The sequence below is a fragment of the Loxodonta africana genome, chromosome 5 (genome assembly GCF_030014295.1).
Source record: "Loxodonta africana isolate mLoxAfr1 chromosome 5, mLoxAfr1.hap2, whole genome shotgun sequence".
In the NCBI taxonomy this organism is placed as follows: Eukaryota; Metazoa; Chordata; class Mammalia; order Proboscidea; family Elephantidae; genus Loxodonta; species Loxodonta africana.
The window spans coordinates 136895183-136917765 of NC_087346.1; the positions used below are offsets into that span (position 1 = coordinate 136895183).

Genomic DNA, 22583 nt, shown 5'->3' on the forward strand with positions numbered 1-22583 from the left:
CTCCTTTGGCTCCTTTTATCCCCTTTTTTCCTAAAATAGCCAGTTGTTATCTAAAACCAGGTCTTTGAACTGGCTCATGCTGATTCAAACCCCTGCTGAGAATTTGCATTTCTGACAAGTTGCCAGGAAGGTATACATAAGAATCACCTGGGGATTTTGTTAACACATAGATTCTGATTCAGTATAGCTGGGGGTGGCAATGCAAATTTTCAGCAGGGAACCTGTTAGAAAGGCAAATTCTCAGCAGGGGTTTGAACCAGAATGAACCGGTTCAAAGCCCTGTCTAAAACCCTGCCCCATCTATTATTATTCATTTTGCTCCTGCAAGTTGAGGTGGTTGACTTAATAATGAAGTTATGTTTCCCAGGTATGACAGCTACGAGGAGTATCAGCACGAAAGGCTGAAGAGGGAAGAATACCGCAAAGAGTATGAGAAGCGGGAGTCTGAAAGGGCCAAACAAAGGGAGAGACAGAGGCAGAAGGCAATTGTAAGCAGCCTGGAGCTAACTTTCATTTTAATGGAGGGTTTCTTTATCTTCTTTTTTCCTTTTGTAGATTAGAAAATAAAACTAAAACAAAGACTTTATTAGAAGAGGCTGTATTCAGGGTTTTTTGCCTTTAAAATATCAGTGTGTCCTTAATACCTCTTTATACAGCTTATTGGAAAACAAAATGAGAAGCCAGTATATTTCTCATTCATGTTTTCATTTCGAAGTTCACTACTGTTTTCAAAAGTAGAGGGAGAAGAGATTTCTTTAGTCAGATACTGGTTTCATCTGCGCAGGTGATGGGTTTTCCTTTCTGTTCCCTTTTGCTTCTTCCTTAGAGTGAAAGATGAGGAGGTGTTGTTGTTTGGTCTCAGTTTGCACCCTTTTGGCAAACAGGAGGATTGAATCGCCCATTAAGAGACAGGGTTCAAATTAGATTTAAGGGATGCAATAGAGAAAGGCTTGCTCTGAAAGTCTTTTTTTTCTTACTTGTGCTGAGTCAACACCTAAACGGACTGTTGACATGTCTCTATTTCTTAAGAGCTACTTTTCAAGAACTCATTATGTATTTCAGCAGTACTTGATGCAGGGTGTTATGTTCTCTTGACATACAAAAAAAAAGACAGTACTAATTCCTTCTATATAAAGACCCAGCTTACATCACTCTGGTTTGTGCTCTATAACAGCTGCTTACTAATGGGTAGACTTCACCCCAGCAACCTAACCAGTAACCAGTTGCCCTTGAGTTGATTCTGACTCATGGCCACCCCATATGTGTTTGAGTAGAACTCTGCTCCATGGAGTTTTCAATGTCCAAAATTCAGAAGTGTATTGACAGACTTTCTTCCAAAGCTCCTCTGGGTGGACTTGAACTTCCAATCTTTTGGTTAGCAGCTGAAAGCATTAACCACGTGCACCTTCCAGTTCCCTACTACTGCTCATAAACCTAGACCCTGAGTGGCAAATATGAGGCACTCCCATTGTCAGCCTCCAGTACATGCCCATGACAGACATTTGTAATCGATCATGGAACTCTTTCCCACTGAGCCCTCATGGTGCCTTAGGGTCTTTCCCAACATGTTGTTCCAGGGGGCCATGGTTAATCAATCAGAAATGGCACTGCTTTTGTTCACTACAGCTGTGGCCCTGCTGTGCTAGCTGCTAAGACTAGTTCAGTGAAGATCAGCTTTGGATATATCTTGCCTGTAAGTGAACCAAGGTTTAGAAAAATTATATTTACTCATAAAGGTTAGATTTATATGGAACCTTTAAGAAAACTCACATCAACACATTCTTGAAACAGTTATATAAAAGAGCTGACTAATGGAGTCAAAATCAAGCATTGGCCAATAGTTAGCAGCTGGACGAAAAAGATTAAATGAGAGATTTGTTAATCACAGGCACTTAAGGAGAAAGAAGCCAGCAGTAATGGAATGCTTAGGCTAAAGGTCAAGGGTGGTTGCTGCCATTTAACTTGGAATCTGCCCACAACTGAATCAGAAACCTTGTGCAAATTGCAACACTTTTCCTCATTTTTCTCAACTTTCAAATGAGCTGTGATATTAAGATCTGCTGGGGTATCATTACTTAACACTTAAGAAGACTAATGAAAATTAATAATTCAATTTTTCTACTATTGCTATATTTAATTAATAGCCTATTCAATAATTATAATAACTCACATTGATATAGTGCCATACCGTTTACAAAGTCTTTTAATATGGCACATTTCAGTTAATCTTTACAGAAGAGAATCATGTTGAGCAAGCATGTCGGGAAACAGTAATTTCGGTGTTGGAAAGTTTATATTTTTATACAATACCTTATGATTTTCCCCAACAATATGATATTAAAGAAAGAGATTAATAGTTTCATCATGCATTTGCTCACTGGAGCAAAATGCAATGCAGCTATGATGAAAGTCAGATTATGATTTTATTCAAAAAATGTGTAGATAAATGACATCTATTTATTTTATATACACCAAAGTTAATATGGTGCCAGGCACTTAACTAGGATGAAGAAAAGCAGGCAAGTGTCTTTTCACTAATTTGACTCTTGTCAAGTAGCTTGAATAGTGTGATTGGCCTATATTCCATAGTCTATGCCTGAGCCAAAGCACTCTTGAGTTCACTAGCCGTAGCTTGGAAGCAGATACCACCCTGTCTTCCCTAGGCCTGACCGATGTTGACTCATTCCTTAATTAATTCTATGACAAAGACAATCTTTATCAATTCCCTTTGAAAGAGGGCTTATAGTAGTGCATGTATTCTTGGCTTATATATAATTTTTATACATTAATCAGACACTCGTGAGAATTTTGGCTTCAAGATTTTTTTTTTAATAATTGTGCTTTAAGTGAAGTTTACAAATTAAGTCAGCCTCTCACACAAAAACTTATATATACCTTGCTATATACTCCTAATTGCTCTCCCCCTAATGAGACAGCCCACTCTCTCCCTACACTCCCTTTGTGTCCATTACGCCAGCTTCTAACCCCCTGTACCCTCTCATCTCCCCTCCAGGCAGGAGATGCCAACATAGTCTCAAGTGTCCACCTGATCCAAGAACCTCACTCCTTACCAGCATCCCTCTCCAACCCATTGTCTAATCCAATCCGTGTCTGAAGAGTTGGCTTCTGGAATGGTTCCTGTCCTGGGCCAACAGAAGGTCTGGGGACCATGACCACTGGGGTCATTCCCGTCTCAGTCAGACCATTAAGACTGGTCTTTTTATGAGAATTTGGGGTCTGCATCCCACTGCTCTCCTGCTCCCTCAGAGGTTCTCTGTTGTGTTCCCTGTCAGGGCAGTCATTGGTTGTAGCCGGGCACCATCTAGTTCTTCTGGTCTCAGGCTGATATAGCGTCTGGTTCCTGTGGTCCTTGCTGTCTCTTGGGTTCATAATTACCTTGTGTCTTTGGTGTTCTTCATTCTTCTTTGCTCCAGGTGGGTTGAGACCAATTGATGCATCTTAGATGGCCGCTTGCTAGCATTTAAGACCCCAGATGCCACTCTACAAAGTGGGATGCAGAATGTTTTCTTAATAGATTTTATTATGCCAGTTGACTTAGATGTCCCCTGAAACCATGGTCCCCAAACCCCTGCCCCTGCTACACTGGCCTTCTAAGCATTCAGTTTATTCAGGAAACTTCTTTGCTTTTGGTTTAGTCCAGTTGTGCTGACCTCCCCTGTATTGTGTGCTCTTTCCCTTCACCTAAAATAGTTCTTATCTACTATCTAATTAGTGAATACCCCTCTCTCACCCTCCCTCCCTCCCCCATCTTGTAACCGCAAAAGAATGTTTTCTTCTCGGTTTAAACTGTTTCTCAAATTCTTATAACAGTGGTCTTATACAATATTTGTCCTTTTGCAGCTGACTAATTTCACTCAGCATACTGCCTTCCACGTTCCTCCATGTTATGAAATGTTTCACAGATTCCTCACTGTTCTTTATCAGTGCGTAGTATTCCCTTGTGTGAATATACCATAATTTATTTATCCATTCATCCGTCGATGGGCACCTTGGTTGCTTCCATCTTTTTGCTATTGTAAACAGTGCTGCAATAAACATGGGTGTGCATATATCTGTTCGTGTAAAAGCTCTTATTTCTCTAGGATATATTCCAAGGAGTGGGATTGCTGGATAGTATGGTAGTTTTATTTCCAGCTTTTTAAGGAACTGCCAAATCGATTTCCAAAGTGGTTGTACCATTTGACATTCCCACCAGTTCCAATCTCTCCACAGCCTCGCCAACATTTCTTATTTTTGTTTTTTGGATTAATGCCAGCCTTATAAAAAAAAAAAAAAAAAACTTTTTTTTTATGGGAGTGAAATGAAATTTCATTGTAGTTTTGATCTGCATTAATGGCTAATGATCGTGAACATTTCCTCATGTATCTGTTAGCTACCTGAATGTCTTCTTTAGTGAAGTGTCTATTCATATCATTTGCCCATTTTTTAATTGGGTTATTTGTCTTTTTGCAGTTGAGTTTTTGCAGTATCATGTAGATTTTAGAGATCAGGCGCTGATCGGAAATGTCATAGCTAAACACTTTTTCCCAGTCTGTAGGTAGTCTTTTTACTCCCTTGGTGGAGTCTTTGGATGAGCATAGGTGTTTGATTTTTAAGAGCTCCCAGTTATCTAGTTTTTCTCCTATATTCTTTATAATATTTTGTATACTGTTTATGCCATGTATTAGGACTCCTAACTTTGTCCCTATTTTTTCTTCCATGATCTTTATCATTTTAGATTTTATATTTAGGTCTTTGATCCATTTTGAGCTCGTTTTTGTGCATGGAGTGAGGTATGGGTCTTGTTTCATTTTTTTGCAGGTGGATATCCAGTTATGCCAGCACCATTTGTTAAAAAGACTGTCTTTTTCCCCCATTTAACTGTTTTGGGGCCTTTGTCAAATAGCAACTGCTCATGTGTGGATGGATTTATGTCTGGCTTCTCAATTCTGTTCCATTGGTCCATGTATCTGTTGTTGTACCAGCACCAGGCTGTTTTGACTACTGTGGCAGTATAATAGGTTCTAAAATCAGGTAAAGTAAGGCCTCCCACTTTGTTCTTCTTTTTCAGTAATGCCTTCTTTACCCGGGGCCTCTTTCCCTTCCACATGAAGTTGGTGATTTGTTTCTCCATCTCGTTAAAGAATGTCGTTGGGATTTGGATAGGAATTGCATTAAATGTATAGATCGTTTTTGGTAGAATAGACATTTTTATAATGTTAAGTCTTCCTATCCATGAGCACGGTATGTTTTTCCACTTATGTAAGTCTCTTTTGGTTTCTTGCAGAAGTGTACTCTAGTTTTCTTTGTATAAGTCTTTTACATCTCTGGTAAGAATTATTCCTAAGTATTTTATCTTCTTGGGGGCTACTGTAAATGGTATTGATTTGGTGATTTCCTCTTCAATGTTCTTTTTGTTGGTGTAGTGGAATCCATCTGATTTTTGTATGTTTATCTTGTATTCTGATACTCTGCTGAACTCTTCTATTAGTTTCAGTAGTTTTCTGGAGGATTCCTTAGGGTTTTCTGTGTATAAGATCATGTCATCTGCAAATAGAGCAAGATTTTTTTTTTTTTTTAATTTTGTTTTTGGAGAGCAGATTTATAAAACTAGAATATAGAGATTGTTTTCTACTTTACTAATAGGGGGAGCCCTGGTGGTGCAGTGCTTACAAGCTACGGCTGCTAACCAAAAGGTCAGCAGTTTGAATCCACCAGGTGCTCCTTGGAAACCCTATGAGGAAGCTCTACTCTTTCCTATAGTTTCGCCATGAGTTGGAATTGATTTGATATCAATGGGTCTTACGAATACAGTGACCTACAGGTAGCAAGTGTTTAATAGAGATTTTGGATTACTGTTGAACCAATTCCCACTTAGGCAATTAATATGCTTTTTCTGGTTAACATAAGTGAAAACTCATGACTGTTTATTTGAGGAACTTTGTGCTAGGTGCTTGAGGTATAAAATTAGGTAAAGCAAAGCCCTAGCATATAGACAGTTTCAAGCCTACTAACAGATAAAGAAGCACAAATGGGCAATATGGTGTGATGGGTGCTATACTAGAGAGTATGTGTAAGGTACTGTGGTGGTGGTGTATGGTGGGCACCCAGGCCAGGAATGATGGAAGGCCTCCCAGGGGAGGGTAAGATTAGTCTGAATCTTAAAAGGAGGGAGGAAAATGGTTTTATAAATTTGTGTTGTCCAATATAGTAGCCGTTAACCACATGGCTAATTCAGCTAGTCTTAATTAAGATGCACTATAAGTGTGAAATACACATTGAATTTCAAAGACTTACTACAAAAAAAGAGTGTTAATATATCATTAATATTTTGTATATCTATTCCAAGTTGAAATGACAATATATTGGATACATTGAGTTACATAAATATATTATTAAAATTGATTTTATCTGTTTTCTTTTTACTTTTCTTAATGCGGCTATTAGAATATTTAAAATTACATAAACTGCATTACATTTTTATTGGACATTGCTGTTCTAGACAGAGCCCGTAGCTCATACCAAGTGTCAGGAAAAGAATTAAGCAATTCTGGAGAACTTGGTAGACACCAGATCCTGAAGGGTTTTGAAATCTACCTTGAAGACATAGTGAAACTATTCAGTGATTTTTCCCACTGGAAGAGAGCCTAATTCATTTCATTTCTCGAAATAGTCTGCTTTCTCATACCATAATGCATTGGCAAACTGTATGGACTTGGGCGCTGGGGTACTTGCAATGATTTCAGACTCATTTGACTAAAGTAGCTTGAAAAGCCATTCATGAAACAGCCTTGGAAGCTAGGATAGTCCGCCTAAGATTGGCAGGTAGGTGATTGCCATTCAGATTTTTGAGACACCCATAAAATAATGAATGAGTAACACGTTACATTTGGAATTTCTTGGGTGCAGTGCTGGATCATCCATTAGTCAAATCGATCACATACTTCAGTATCAGCAAAGCAGTACAAAGGAGACCAAAACAAAACAAAACAAACAAACAAAAAAAGAAGAACACTAAGCCTGTTGCTGTCGAGTTAATTTCAGTTCATAATGACCCTATAGGACAGAGTAGGACTGCCCCACAGGGTTTCCAAGGAGTGGCTGGTGGATTTGAACTGCTGCCCTTTTAGTTAGCAGTCGTAGCTCTTAACCACTGAGCTGTCCTACCAGGGCTCTGTACAAATGGGAGGCTTCTAAATAAATAAATAAATACAAATAATAAGTAAAAAAAAAGTCTTAAAATTATTTAATGACTGATAGTCTTTGCCTCTCTTGTTTTATGGTTTGTATTGCTTTTATTTGTTCCATAAGAAGGAGGTGGGTCTGGAGGAGTCTGTAAACTTTTCAGTTTTTTCAGCTCTAAAACTCTTAATCCTGCCCAATTTGAGTACTGCTCAACTTGAGTGTACCAACTTAATCCTGTCCACCTTGAGTCCAGATAATAAGATAATTAGTTATTACTATATATTGTGGTTGACTATTGCCATCGTTTCCGTTACCAGTTGGCTCCAATTCCCATCTGAACTCATTCTCAAAAACCAATTCACTTTCTGCTTTTCGCAGTCTCATAAGCTTGAAATAATTCAGGTCGCACTGGAATTCTGCAAGCCAGAATTTAGTATTTAATGACTGAGCTGTCACTGCTCTAATTTCTTGTGGCGTTCTAAGTCCAACTCTATTTGCTATCTGCACAGTTTTCTGCCAGAAAACGTGATAATCGAATGTTAATTCAAAGGGCAAATCTAGATATGATGATGTGGTTTAGCGCTTCAAACCCAAGCCAGAGAGCTGGGCAATGACTGTGCCATTTCATTTCTCTTGTCTCCTGGTCATTATGCAGCTCAGAGCCAGAAATAATGCATTGTCATTGATAATTATAAGCTTCTTCCAAATGGAAAACAAACAAACAAACGAGAAAGCTCCTTCATTTCTCAGAGATACCTTTTTGGAGAAAATAAAATAAGTTTATATTCAAGTCTTTTTTTTCCAGAGAAATTTCATGTGGGTGAATATGTGCTCTATTATGAATCAAAGCACATCATTTAGAAAATTCTCAGTTTTATCAAAAGTAGCTAGGCATACTCTCAATCTATAATTTTCATGTTTTCTGACTGATCAGTGTGTTTATTTGCATCTTGGTTCTTAAACACCTAACATGGATTTGCTTACATTTATGCAGCCTTAGACTCTAAGCAGGAATATTCCTTAGTGGTACTTGGAAAGGGGTAACTTTGGAAAACTGAATGGTATGGTTTTCTTTCCTGAGAGTAGCTGGTACTGAATTAAATAAGTGCAATCAATATTAAGAGCAAGAAAACAAAACTATTTTTTAGCATTTTGTCAGAGTTTTGGCGTTTGTGTCCATCCATGTTTTTCCATGGCCATCCATTCTTCTCGCTTGTTTCTTTTAATGAGAGCATCTAGCTACACCATTACTCTAGAAGGGTCGTGGGATTAATCATTTGTCTCATCTTTGGGCGTTGTAATTTCCTTGGGATTTTTGAGGAAGTCAGGTTGCAGCTAATCTGCAATTGGACAGAAATCTCTTGTTGCTGAAGTTAATATGCCATTTTCTTGGCATGGGAGGAAGAGTGTTAACATTATTTTGAAATGGAAATTTAGAAAAAAAAAGTTCTGAGAGCCAAAATCTAAATTAAATTAGTTTTTTTCTCTTTTCCTTTTGTTCCTTAGTATTACAGTACATATTAGTGAGACAACCTATTAAAAAAAAAAAAAAAATCAAGCACAGTTCTTGACACATATTACATCACCAAAAATCAGTTGTCGTTGAGTTGACTCTAACTCGTGGCGACCCCATGTGTGTGTCAGAATAGAAGCATACTCCACAAAGTTTAGGATGGCTGATTTTTTGGACATATTCCAAACCAAACACCACCATCAAGTCAATTCCGACTCATGGTGACCCTATAGGACAGAGGAAAACTGCCCCGTGGGATTTCCAAGGCTATAAATCTTTACAGAAGCAGAATGCCACATTTTCCTCCAGTGGTTTGGACCCATTAGAGTTTAATAAACCTTAGTTTTCTTACTACTTTTCTTCTTTTCTTAGCCAAACCTCTTTTATCAGGAGTAGCTTTTGTCAAGAGTAGCTTATTATTTGGTGAGAATCAACTGTTGTATGTTTTCTCCAGGTAACTGGGAGGCCCTATCGTCTTTTTGATATAAAGAGTTTGATAATGCAAAGTCAGTTAATTCAGTCAGTTTTTATTTTTTCTTTTTTTATCCTCCGTATTTTGATATAATGAGGTTTTACTATACCTGTTAATGCAACATAAATCCTCAATTTTATTATCCGTCCTATCAGCACACTAGCTTTTGTGAAAATTGAAGCTAAAAGATATTTGATAAATATTGCTTCCTCCTCAATACTGAAAACTGGTCTGAAAATCATTTTTCAAGGAGCTTTTTCCAAAGGTTTAGAGTTCCTCCAAGCCTTTAAGAAGTTTCAAATGTTATTAAGCATTTTGATTTCTGTTCCTTTCATGTCCTGTTTAGAAATTAATGTCTTGAAAAATTGGCTGCAAATGTTAAGGTTTTTTAAAGATATGAAATCTGTTCATCTGTCTAATAAAACTGCAACATGGTAAAAAAAATAATCAGTTCTCTGCTAGACATTTTGGCCAGTCTTGGAAAGAGTTTGGTCTTTGCTTTTTAGACCTTCGGATGCTTTGTGTTTTCACTACAGCACCAGGAAAACTGAGTACGTTAATAATTTGCCCAAATGAGGATTTCAATACATATTCAAGCTCTGATCTTTGTAAGGTAGCACAGGCGTGGCCCCATTCCTGTGTTTCATAAAAGATAGGCAGATAGGTAATATAAGTGATTGTAGACCAGCCCTTTGGATTGCTGTTTCTCCCCTCTAGATTGTGTTTTCTTTTTACTGCGGGATGGATCAGTTTCCATCATAAAAGATCCTTTGGTTTAACTTCTTTGTGGTATCATTGTTGCTTGCAACTTTCTATAAAGCAGCAATTCAGAGATTGTCCCAGTGTGTCTGCATATGGGCGTACATATGGTCGATGTTAGCTTTAACTTCAAATTTCCTTGAATAGATAAGCTGTGTGTATTCCCATAATGGTAGTTGAGCAATTTCTTTGTGATGGTTCCATTTCTTTCCCTCTCTTCTACATTTCTCCATCCTTTTGCTCTGTACAGTGGTAAACTTCCTAAAACGATCATTTAAAAAAATCCATAACACCCGTGCAAGCAGGCGCCAGGAAGTTTAGATAACAGTCCCATCATATTTGGCTGTTTGGCTAGAGCTGGCCGTGTAAATAGAATGGAATGCACTGTTATGATTCCCCTGCTGAAGTGTGCAATGCTACTTCAGAGTGAGCCTTACCACCCATTTATATTTATTAACCTCCACGATGTGCTGGGTGCTCTGGAGCAACCCAATTACAGCCTTCAATTGAGACATACAATCTACATGGATGCGAATCATGCAGCCCGCTCTGTTGGCTCTACTTCATCTGGTCAGTTACTTGGGCTCAATAACTGTTGTCAGAAGAATTGTGTTTTACCAAACTGTTTCAGCGGAGTCCACCTCTGATTTCCAGAGTTGATTTTTAGAAGCGAGAGCTCTGCCAACATGTCGCTACTCCACATTTCTTACACTTCAACCTGTAAACACGAATCATAGAAACTCTTGTCAATTTACTCAGCAGAGCTACCTGGGTGAGGTCCTATGATAAAGCATTCAAACCTGCTTTTCATTCTCCATTGTCTTGGAGAGTCTCAGAGAGTAAGGACCACACTTAGGCATCTTTGATGGAAATATAGGTTCAGGGTAAATGTTAAAATGATTCATTGATTGATTGATGATTGATTGATTTTTGAACCAGTACTTATTGAGACTCCTTGTTTCAGAAACCGAGCAAAACTCTCAGAAAAGAGTAGCGAATTGGACAGATACGGTCTCTGCTTTCATGAAGCTTTCATTGCAGTAGCCATGAAACAATGAATAAGCTTATCAATTGTTTAATTATAATTGGGCACAGAACAATAAAGGAGAAATAGAATGTTCTATAAAAGCAGCTAATTGGAAGCCTGGCCTCATCTTAAGTCTTGGGAATGAAATGATTGTTAAGCTTCATTTAAGATTGGTGTTTGTGGCAGAAGGATCCCTGGCGGTATGGTGGTTAAGAGCACGCTGGTATCCAAAAGGTTGGCAGTTCGAACCCACCAGCCACTCCATGGGAGAAAGATGTGGCAGTCTGCTTCCAGAAAGATTACAACCTTGGAAGCCCTATGGGACAGTTCTACTCTGTCCAGTAGGGTGACCATGGAGTTGGAATCAACTCGAGAGCAACAGGTTTTTTTTAGCAGGTTTGTGCAAGAAGTTGGGGGGCAGTGGGGGAAGAATGTCCCAGATAGCAAGCAACAGCTGTACAAAGGACTTGGGGAAAGAAGGAGCATAGCATATCCTGGGGACTGTTAGAAGTGTTTAGAAAATAGAGTAAAAGAAAGGTTGTAGGAGATTAAGCCAGTAATGAAGACAGAGCCAGACAGAATAGGGCCTTTAGGACCTTTTAATGATTTAGATCTTTACTTAAAGCAATGGGAAGCCATTAGAATGTTTTAGAAGTGACGTGATCAGATTCTTGTACTCTTAGCAAAAACTGCTCTGACTGCAGTGAAAGAATGGATTGGAGGAGAGTAAACATGGACTCAGGGACCCAAGTCAAGAGACTGTTATACCAGTCCAGAAAGTGATGCCGGCAGCTTGGTTTAGAGGAGATGGAATAAAGGAGACAGCCTAGAGAGAAACTTAGGAGATAAAACCAGCAGGACTTAATGAATGATTAGATATATGGAGGTAACTGAGAGGGAAGAATCAAGGATTGCACTCAGGTTTCTGTCCTGAAAAACTGTTGAGAGGATGTTAACTTCACTGATTTTAAGAACACTGGAGAAAGAATAGCTGGGGAGAATGGGAACCTGGAGAGTTTGGTTTGGGCTGTGTTTGTCAAGTTTGATTTGCCTACGGGACATCCAAGCTGTGATGCCAGGTAGATAATTGGTTGAGTCTGAAGCTCAGAGAAAGTGCCCTGAGGAAAATAGAAAGAAATATGAGTGCTGCATATGGTAAAAGAAAATGAGCCCTGATGATCAGATCTCCTAGGAAAATACTGCAGAGTGGATGAATCGTTCAGTTGCATTGTACAAACCTTCACTGAGTGCCCGTTCTTGGTCAGGTGCTTTGCTAAATACCAGACATGTGGAAAGGAAGGGCATTCAGTAAATTCTGTAGACTTCTCTTTGCCTTAAGACTTTACTTTTTCCAGCATTCAAGCCAGAGGACTCTTTTTTACATCTAGAGAAAATTACTAGACAAGCTAAATCTGTATCTTAACCAGTTGCCACTGAGTAAGTTCTGACTCATGGTGATCCATGTGTGTCAGAGTAGAACCACACCATAGGGTTTTCAGTGGCTGATTTTTCTAAAGGAATACCCCGGCCCTTCTTCTGAAACACTTGTAGGTGTATCTGAAACTCCAGTCTTTCAGTTAGCAGCCGAGCGTGTTTTCCCTTTGGACCTGCTAAAACTGTACCTGAGTCCTGTGTTTTTCAGTCTTTGCTTCAATCTCACTTAAATCTCTGTAATCTTAAATTCATTTCAGTTTTGTTCATCCTTCATTCTTCATATGAGCTCTTTATATTCTTTTAAAAACAAATTCTCAAGGTTTGAGAGTTTATCATTACCTTTGGCCTCGTCTGCTTTGAACAACACATACAGGATTGCTTCTTACACTAAGAATGCATTCGTGTTTTTAAAAAAGGAATTCATCCTCAGGCCATAAAATATTCTCCGTATATTTTATAGGTTATAAATTGCTGATGACTTTTAGATTATGTTCATATTGACTCATTTCGTGAAAATTAGGCCATGCCTTTCCAGTCTGGTCTTGAAATCAGACTAGATTCATTGGCAAAATGTGATGTATAGCTCCTTTTATTTACTCTTATTCTTCTGAGACCCGTGGCTTAAAAGGGTTTACATTTTAAGGCAGTATTTCTCAACTTATTTTCTTTAGAATGCCTGCATCATTGGAATCACTGGATGTGCTTGTTAAAAAAGCAGATCATTGAACCCCATACTCCAAAGTAATTTTTCGGTACAGCTGGGATAAGCCCCAATAATTTGCTGAGGCACCTCAGATAATTTTTATTCATACTAGAGTTTAAGAGGAGCCCTGGTGGTGTAGTGATTAAGTGTTATGCAGCTAACCAAAGGGTCAGCAGTTCGAATGCACCAGCTGCTCCTTGGAAACCCTGTGGGGCAGCTCTATCCTGTTGCTATGAGTCGAACTCAATTGACGGAAACTTTTTTTTTTAAAGAGTTTAAGAACCACTGTTTTAAGAGTTGTCAATATGTACATATACATCTCATTACTGGAGTTTTGAGTGAATGAGAAATTAAACATCTGCATAAGCCAGGTCTGTTTCTTAGCTATTTTGAAGACTAATCATCAAGTTACAAGTGTTAGATTAATTACTGTTTACCTATTCAGCAATCAAAAAGATCATCATTGCACAGATTTCTTTTTAATCCATAAAAGTTCATGTGGAGAAGAACAAGAGATGGACTGAAAAGGTCAAAGAGAGAAGTGCAGTGGGGTGTGTGTGAGAGCAAAGTGATCAACATTGAGAAATTGAAAGTAAAATTTGATTCAAGTGTAGTCTTTCACTCAACTTTAGTGTATGTTTTGCTCTAAACTGGGATGCTCTGTGAGTCCATATTGTGCATGATTGCGTCTTCCTGAATGCTTCTAGAGACTCAGCTTCTTTTCGATCTGCAGAACTAGCAAAAGTCTCTCCTTACTTTTCCCCATAGGAAGAACGCCGTGTGATATATGTTGGTAAAATCGGATCTGACACAACACGGACAGAACTGAGGGACCGTTTTGAAGTTTTTGGTGAAATTGAGGAGTGCACAGTAAATCTGCGGGATGATGGGTGAGAATCTTCAAGATTATTTCTTGTTTAGAAGCTGACGGATGTAAAAAATGATGGCCATAAGATTACTGGGATGGGAGTTGCCAGTGTAAGTGCTTTGAAAGATGACATGTTGAGTTCAAAACCTTATTTATTTTCTTTCATCCCTATTTATTAATCATTCTAGTTGAGATTTCCTGTCCCAGAAATAAGTATTTAGCTGCTTGACAGGACAATCACGCAGATAAATGGAGGCAGTTGTTCAGACGTTGGTACTCTCAAAGTCTCCCAGAATAGAAAGGGTTACAGTTATATATGCTAATACTTCTTAACGGGCTGTGAACTTTTCCCCTTTGTCCAATGCAGAGACAGCTATGGTTTCATTACCTACCGTTATACCTGCGATGCTTTTGCTGCTCTTGAAAATGGATACACTTTGCGCAGGTCGAATGAAACTGACTTCGAGCTGTACTTTTGTGGACGCAAGCAATTTTTCAAGTCTAACTATGCAGACCTAGGTATGGATTTTATTGTACGTGGAATGAGGAATCCATAATGTAGAGCTCAAAATGGGAACAAATATAATCTGTCGGCACCTCAGGTTGGACCATCATTTTACTAGAGGGAATTTTGAATACAGATTTTATTTTTAATGTGCGAGACAGTTTCAGAAGCGAGAAGCTTAGGTTTTGGCAACAAAGGACTAAAGTAAATTTTTTGTGCTGTCTGCCCAGGTGCTGAAATTCTCCAGTGTGTTTTTGTTTGTTTGCGTTTTTGTGGAGGTGTGTGGTATGCTTATGTTTTATGTATGCATATGTGTGGGGGGCGGGGTATTGTATGTGCATATTTGTGTGTGTGCACGTGTGTGGGGTATGTGTGCATGTGTGTAAGTGTATGTGTTTGTAATCTGCCTACGTGTTCCCTGCCTACCCTGAGTCCTTTTGTCAGCATCATAGCAGCGTCACTGTTGTATGGAACAAAATATACAAAAGTCTTGCTCTTTATTCCCTTGTTATTTTACAACCTCTTAGAAGTATTTCGTTTTCCATGCATTGCATTTTGAGAGGGAAAAAATAACACTTCATAGGCTAAATCACACTATTTTTTCTTACTTGAAAACAAAAGGCAAAAATAAAAGCCCTGTCAGTTTTTGAGCTTGCATATGCTGGGCACAGTGCTGGAAGATTTACAAACATTTTTTTTTTTTTCTCATTTAATTACCAGAACAATCCTAAGAGGTGGATATTATTATTACCATCACCATTTTACAGATAAAGAAACTGAAGATTACATAGGTCTTCCTTTTTCCTGTTTTCAAAGTTGTGCAGACTCAAGAGGTAAACGTCAGAAAATACAAAAATTTGTTGAGAAGAAAAGTGAAATCTCCTATCGGATTATTACTCAGTGATAGTAACTACTGTTACCCACTGAATGACTTGCCTTCCAGTATTTTGTCTCCCAATGTCTAGTGTCTTAAAGTTGAGGTCATATTATCTACGTGATTTTTAAATTCTTCTTTTTTTCCCATTTAATATTATATAAATGCATTTCCTCCTATGATTTGCAGGATTCAAATTAATACATCAACATATTTTAATGGTTGCACAGTGTTCTGTTGGGTGAACGATACCATTATATTTAGTCATTCCATTATAGCTGAGCATTTATTCTATTTTCAATTTTTGGACATTATAAATAATGCTATAAGGAATATCTTTAATTTCCTTTTCAAATTTAATTTTATCCTTCTGGCACATCATTCCTTGTCTAGTGTGCATATTATAAGCCTTTACATTCTTTCAGGAAGGCAGGAAGGTGGCAAATGTATTGTGGCTATGATGTAATTATTTAAATGACTTTATAATCGTCATACGAGTAATATATAAATCTATTTCTCAGCATTGTTAGAAATCTATCTGCACTAGCTTTGGCTTGGTATAAGGAAAAGAATGAATACCAAATATGGGGTTTTTTTTTTTTTTTTTTTGGTCTCCTTTCCAATGAACTGATGTCTTCCTAGAGTAATTGCTATAGGTGGTATACATTTTTCAGAGGGAATATGCTATAATTCACTTCCCAAGCTAAATAGATAGTGTAAAGCAGGGGAGAGGCAGCTGAGTGTTAGAGAGATAGGGGCCTAGGGATGAAAATATAAAAGGCGGCAAGTCATTTGTTCAAATGTTGTCTGATAAAAACAGCTAAGACAGATTGACGTCTTGAGTTGATTTGACTTATTTTCTTCAGTGATGAAGGCCAGGGTGTTTCTAGTCTCTCAAAACATCTAGAGTTTAAAATAAGCTACCTAGAGTAGCCTTTAGATCACGATTCATCACTGGTAGAGGGAGGATTGGATGGTGTTTCCAAATTGAACTAGAGCCTCCCTGAAATATTTCTAAGAAGAATGCTTCCCCTCCCATTATCCTCCCTGCCTAGCCAGCAACAATAGAAACTCTGCCATGATACTTTCTGAAAAGTATGTTTGATGCTCAGTGTAGTAGCATGGGTTTTTTCAATCCCCTCGAGCTTTGCAATTGCATGAGGAGTAGTTTTTTATGAACATAGGCATGGTGTAGTCAAAACAGTCCTAGTTTTGGAATTCTGCAGCCCTGATTTGAAATATGCTTAGGTTCTAACCTTGACCAAGCAACTCATCCACACTACCCGCCCCCCGCCACCCTGCTTCTGGTTCTTCATTTGTAAAATGAGGATAATCTTAATATACCTTACAATGTCATTGCTAAGATTAGGGTAGCTATGATTATATTTCCACCACCCATCGGTCAGTTTGCCACACTGTGGTAGCTTGTGTGTTGGTACGCTGCTGGAAGCTATGCCACCGGTGTTTCGAATACCAACAGGGTCAGCCATGGTAGACAGGCTTCAGTGTAGCTTTCAGACTAAGAAAGGCCTGGCAATCTACTTCTGAAAATTAGCCAGTGAAAACCCTATGGATTCACAGAATATTGTACAAGACTTCAGCTCACTTACTTTGGACATATCATAAGCAGGAACAGAACCTCATAGAAGGATATCATGTTTGGCCCAGGATAATTTAGTTTACCAAGACAAAAAAAGTAACCTATCATTTTAGATAAATTGAATCTTGTTTTTTAGTTGCTCCTGGAAATTAATTTAGGTCACACATCCTCTTTCTCAACTACTGTGGGTAGTTAATGGATAGCTGCAATGGTGTTAAAGCAAAACATGAGGATTCCAGATACTATGTATAAGCCAGGGTTACAAGTGAGACATGGAATTTAAAGTGACTTGTTTAAAGCTACCGTGGTGAAGCCAGGATTTAAATCTTGTTTCTTTATAAATCTGTCCCATGATCATAAAGATGGTGCAAGGCCAGGCAACGTTTCCTTCTGTTATGCATAAGGTCACCATGAGTTGGAGCCAGCTCGAGATAGCAACTAACAACAACATGAACCTGTAGCCTGTGTGCCTTTTTGTCTACTGTCGTATAAGCAAATCAATCTTTCTCAAAGACCTTGACGAACGTCTTAAAGAGGAAAGACAAAGAAAAATTAAACTTGGACTATAGGACAAGAAGAGAGGGAATTGGTCAGTATAAAAAAATAATAGTTTTGATGAGAAATTACTTGTGGTGTAGAACATGAACAAATATGATGAAATAAATACCACGGTCATCACAAATTCTTTATTAACTCAAAGAAATTAATTACTTTATCAACACCATGAGTATATAACACATATACCCCAATTCAAGAAAATTTATTCAGCAATTTTAATTGATCACCTACTTTGTGCCAGTAGTTTTCTAGGTGCTAGGAATATAATTGTGAAATGATTTATTTCTATTAAAGCAGGATTGTTATTTACTGGCAATTTATTTTGTAAAATAATGATTTTTATTTTATTTATTTGATATTTATTTAGTTATTATTTTAATAAATAAGTTGTTCCTGTCAAAAATATTCTACTCTCTTACTTTTGTTTCAATATGTTAATTCAACGGGCAAGAAAGGAACGTTACTGCCTCAGGAATTGCATGTAACCACATTCTATTTTCACGAAACCAAAAAGGTTGTGTGGGTACCTACTGTGTGCCATAGAGTATATTAGTGTGAAAGTAGGTCTATTTGTGAACAACGGCCATCCTATTTTACAATGAAGCCACTCTTGAGAACCACTGTTCTAAAATATAGTTTTAGTGTTTGTAAACGAAAATACTGAAAGGTGGAAATTCTGGGCTGAATAACCCAAAGATAGGAAAAATTAAATATTTAAAAAAATTTCCTCGAAGGAAGAGATGACCTGAATGCATATTCTAGATGGTTCCATGCTTGACCTTTGGTCAGACAGGCTGTCCTCACTGGGAGAATCTTTCTTCTTGGTCCATGAAGCAAGTGGAATTCTGATTTCAGGCTAATTTCTAGCAATGAGTAGGACTTTTTTCTTTTTTTTAATCCCTAGCAAAAGATTTTGGTTTGAGCAACAGCTGCTCATGAGGCGTTAGTATTACAAGTAAACCATTCATTAGCCTATGAAGGGACAGGTCAAAGCAAGTGTACTTTAAGAATTGAGCATTTCAGATATTAATGAGGAAATATTGACCATTCTTGTCTTTGCTTTAATGTGTGAAGTGGTCTGTAGTATTCGTTGTTGTTCTTCCCTGGAAAAATTTCCTGAAAAACTCAGTAAAGAAAAGGGATCATAAGGGTGAAATAAAATAAATAAGTGAAGGAATTTCCTTGTCTTTAAATCAAAGTTCGTTCAAATATTGAAGCTGAGAAGGGGAGAAATCAACCTTTTGCTGGAGATCTTGAGGGATCATAACCTCTTCAGCGAAACACCTTGAGAGGTCAATGACTATGCCTCCAGAATATCTAGTATTATACTCTTCTGTCACTTTGAACATTTCCATTCTGGGTAAAACATGACATGTTCATCTTTTAGTAGGCTTGCTAATTTTTGATCAGAAGGGTTTTGTTTCCCCTGCATCTCCATTTCCTCTTCAAATAAGTGCTTTCAAAGGAGTGAATGTATTTGCAAGAGTCTATCATATTCCTGAATATTCCATTATATTCCCAAGGGCGCCCTTTCTCACTTGCCAGACCAGCAGAAATATCTGATTTTGTCATACATGGCAGTGGAGAAAAATCAGAAATATTTAACAGAATTCCACTTCACAGTCAACATTGCTAAAACGTATCTATTTTGTTAAGGTCTATTTGAAATGGTATGTGGAACTTTCCACAAAAGCTAACGAAAGCTAACTTGGACTAGTTTAAGGACCAAAAAATAGAAATGACTTTACTTGTACCCTTATATTTTTCCTCTCCTCTGATTGAATAAAGAGGCTGAATTTACCCTCTCTGGACATGAGACAGGCAGCCTGGGTGGCACAAATGATTAAGTGCTTGACTACCAGCTGAAAGGTTAGCAGTTCAGATCCATCCAGAGATCCCTTGGAAGAAAGGCCTGGTGATCTGCTTATGAAAGGTCACACAGTCCTGTAAATCCTGTGGAACACAGTTCTACTCTGCACACACGGGCTTACCGTGAGTCAGAACTGTCTCACTGGCAACTGGTTTGTTTTTCTGGATTCGGACACGAGGCAGGAATCCCTGGGTGGCCCAAATGGCTAAGCAACTGACTACTAACCAACAGATTGTGGTTGGAACCCACCCAGAAGTGTTTCAGAAGAAAGGTGTAGCAATCTGTTTCCAAAAGGTGACATGCTTAAAAACCCTATGGAATGCAATTCTACTCTACTCGCATGGGGTCACCATGAGTCAAATTGACTCAACAGCAACTGGTTTGGTTTGGTTTTCGGTTGTACGTGAGGTATTCCCCTGGAGTTTTTAAACTGGGGAGAGTTTGCGCTACTATTACTGAAGTCACCTGAGAAACCAGCGTGAATGACTGGATTGTATGTCCCCTCTGCCTTAAAAGGGAGCAGCAGGGTGGGGAATGGAGGAAGTCCCGCTCAACTAGACTTTCTGCTCCATGAAATCAATCTCATTGAACAGGAATATCAGTTCCAGCTTCTGCTCCTAATATCTGCTTCTAAGTTGTTGAGAAACCTCCGGCAAGTCATTTAACATACCTGGGGACAGAGGGGACAGGAGGGCCTCATTTATAAAATGGAGAAATTAAGTCTAGTCTGTTCTGCCTACTTCTCACAAGTGTTTTAAGTCTAAAATGAGTCAATAGATGAGTGTTTGGAAAGCTTACCCTCTCCTCCCTCCCCCTAAAAAATTATTGGTACTGATTCAATAAAAGTTGGGCATTCTTTTAAAAATACATTGATAGGATAAATTTTTTAGGATAAATTGCTCTTGAACCAGATAACCTTGAACTGGAATAAATGAATCAATGGCCATCATCAAAAGATGCATCTGACCTGCCTTTGGTTTCTTTCAGATTCAAACTCTGATGACTTTGACCCTGCTTCCGCCAAGAGCAAGTATGACTCTCTGGATTTCGATAGTTTACTGAAAGAGGCTCAGAGAAGCTTACGCAGGTAACATGTTCCCTGGCTGAGGATGACAGACGCGTGAATACCTCATGGGACAGCGTGGCCTTCCCTAACAGACTATTGGAAGTCATACTTAGGAATTTCTCCTACTTTACACTCTCTGTACAAAAACAAAACAAAACAGCAACAATACAACAAGAACAACAGCAATGGTTTACACGAACACAGCTGCTGAAGAGGAAAGAGACAGTATAGATATCCAGTAAGCACGTGTTTATTCATGGGTGTCAGCTTTGCTTTCCCTGGAGTCTCTTGGTGATGGAGTGTGTGCGTGTGTGTGCGTGTGTGCGTGCCTAATTTTGGGGGAGTATGTGTGTAGACAGGTGGGGATTAGGGACACCTGACGACAGTGTGCAAGGGCAAACCACTTCAAGTGGCAGCAGTTCCATGAAGACACACTTAAAACCTAGAACTGAAAAATGTTCATATTCTATTCAAAAGGAAAAATATACATATATACGAATTAAAAAGGAAAGAAAACCAACCAACCACAAACCACCCTAAAGTGACAGCCGCTGATGTCTGGGCATCGGCCACCGTACTCTGTTTTTTAAGGAAGTGCAAAATCAACTTGAAGCGAGCTTCTCTCGTAATGCGATGAGTATATGACAATCCTGAAGAAACGACAGGTTCTGTAGAACTAGTATCCTGTCTCTCTCTCTCTCTTTCTCCCCCGCCCCCCCCCCCCAATTTTTTCTTATTTTCCTTTTGCCTTGGAGTCTGGGTGGGAGAGGATACTGCGGGCACCAGAAGGCTAAAACTTTCCTAACATTTTGAAGTTTCTGTAGTTCGTCCTTTATCCTGACACCCATGTAAATGTCCAAAATGTTGATCTTCTACTGCAAATGTCAAAAAGGCCTTTTCAGTGGTCAAGCGTGCAGCTTGTTCGGTGGTCCTTTCTGAGGAGTGGACGCGGTGTTACATGACTAAGGAGAGTTGAGTAGAACTCTCTGGGAGGTATTCAGACAGTGTAATTGCTACATTCTCTGATGTAGTTAAGTATTTACAGATGTTAAATGGAGTATTTTTATTTTGTGTACATACTAGACAACAATGTTCTTTTTTTGTTACAGCTATGCACTGTAAATGCAGCTTTCTTTTCAAAACTGCTAAATTTTTCTTAATCAAGAATATTCAGATGTAATTATGAGGTGAAACAATTATTGTACACTAACATATTTAGAAGCTGAACTTATTGCTTATATATATTTGATTGTAAAAAAAAAAAAAAAGACAGTGTGTGTGTCTGTTGAGCGCAACAACAACGAAATGATGCTTTACACCATCCATCTCCTCTTAGGTGAGCTTCAATCTAAGCATCTTGTCAAGAAATATCCCGGTCCCCTAAAGGTGTTAACCACTTCTGCGATATTTTTCCACATTTTCTTGTTGCTTGTTTTTCTTTGAAGTTTTATACACTGGATTTGTTAGGGGAATGAAAATTTTCTCATCTAAAATTTTTCTAGACAATATCATGATTTTATGTAAAGTCTCTCAATGGGTAACCATTAAAAAATGTTTTTATTTTCTCTATCAACAGTAGTTTTGAAACTAGAGGTCAAAAATCTTTTTAAAAATGCTGTTTTGTTTTAATTTTTGTGATTTTAATTTGATACAAAATGCTGAGGTAATAATTACAGTATGATTTTTACAATAATTAATGTGTGTCTGAAGACTATCTTTGAAGCCAGTATCTCTTTCCCTTGGCAGAGTATGATGATGGTATTTATCTGTATTTTTTACAGTTATGCATCCTGTATAAATACTGATCTTTCATTCCTTTGTTTACTAAAGAGACATATTTATCAGTTGCAGATAGTCTATTTATTATAAATTATGAGATGATGAAAATAATAAAGCCAGTGGAAATTTTCTACCTAGGGTGCATGGCAATTGTCAGGTTGGAGTTTAAGTGCTTCATTTGGAAAAAAAAAATTCAGCTTTTGCAGAAGCAGTGTTTCTACTTGCACTGGCATGGCCTCTGATGTGACCATGATGTTGTTCTTGATGACATTGCTTCTGCTAAATTCAATTAAAAAAAAAAAAAACTTCAGAAAAACCTCCATTTTGAGCATCAGGATTTCTTCTGAGTGTGGAGTCCCTGGAACAGAAT

The 22583-nt window shown here is 38.2% G+C and overlaps 1 protein-coding gene across 1 annotated transcript in view; it reads left to right on the forward strand.

The window, feature by feature from the left end:
• The window catches only part of PPARGC1A (PPARG coactivator 1 alpha), a 114914-nt gene extending 94292 nt beyond the window's left edge, over positions 1-20622 (forward strand). Inside the window, exons 10-13 of the mRNA XM_003411290.4 lie at positions 368-488; positions 13862-13983; positions 14329-14480; positions 20356-20622. Of these exons, the coding sequence (XP_003411338.1) occupies positions 368-488; positions 13862-13983; positions 14329-14480; positions 20356-20459 (499 nt within the window). The 3' untranslated portion in view covers positions 20460-20622. The remainder of the gene's footprint in view (positions 1-367; positions 489-13861; positions 13984-14328; positions 14481-20355) is intronic.
• Positions 20623-22583: the final 1961 nt, after the last annotated feature.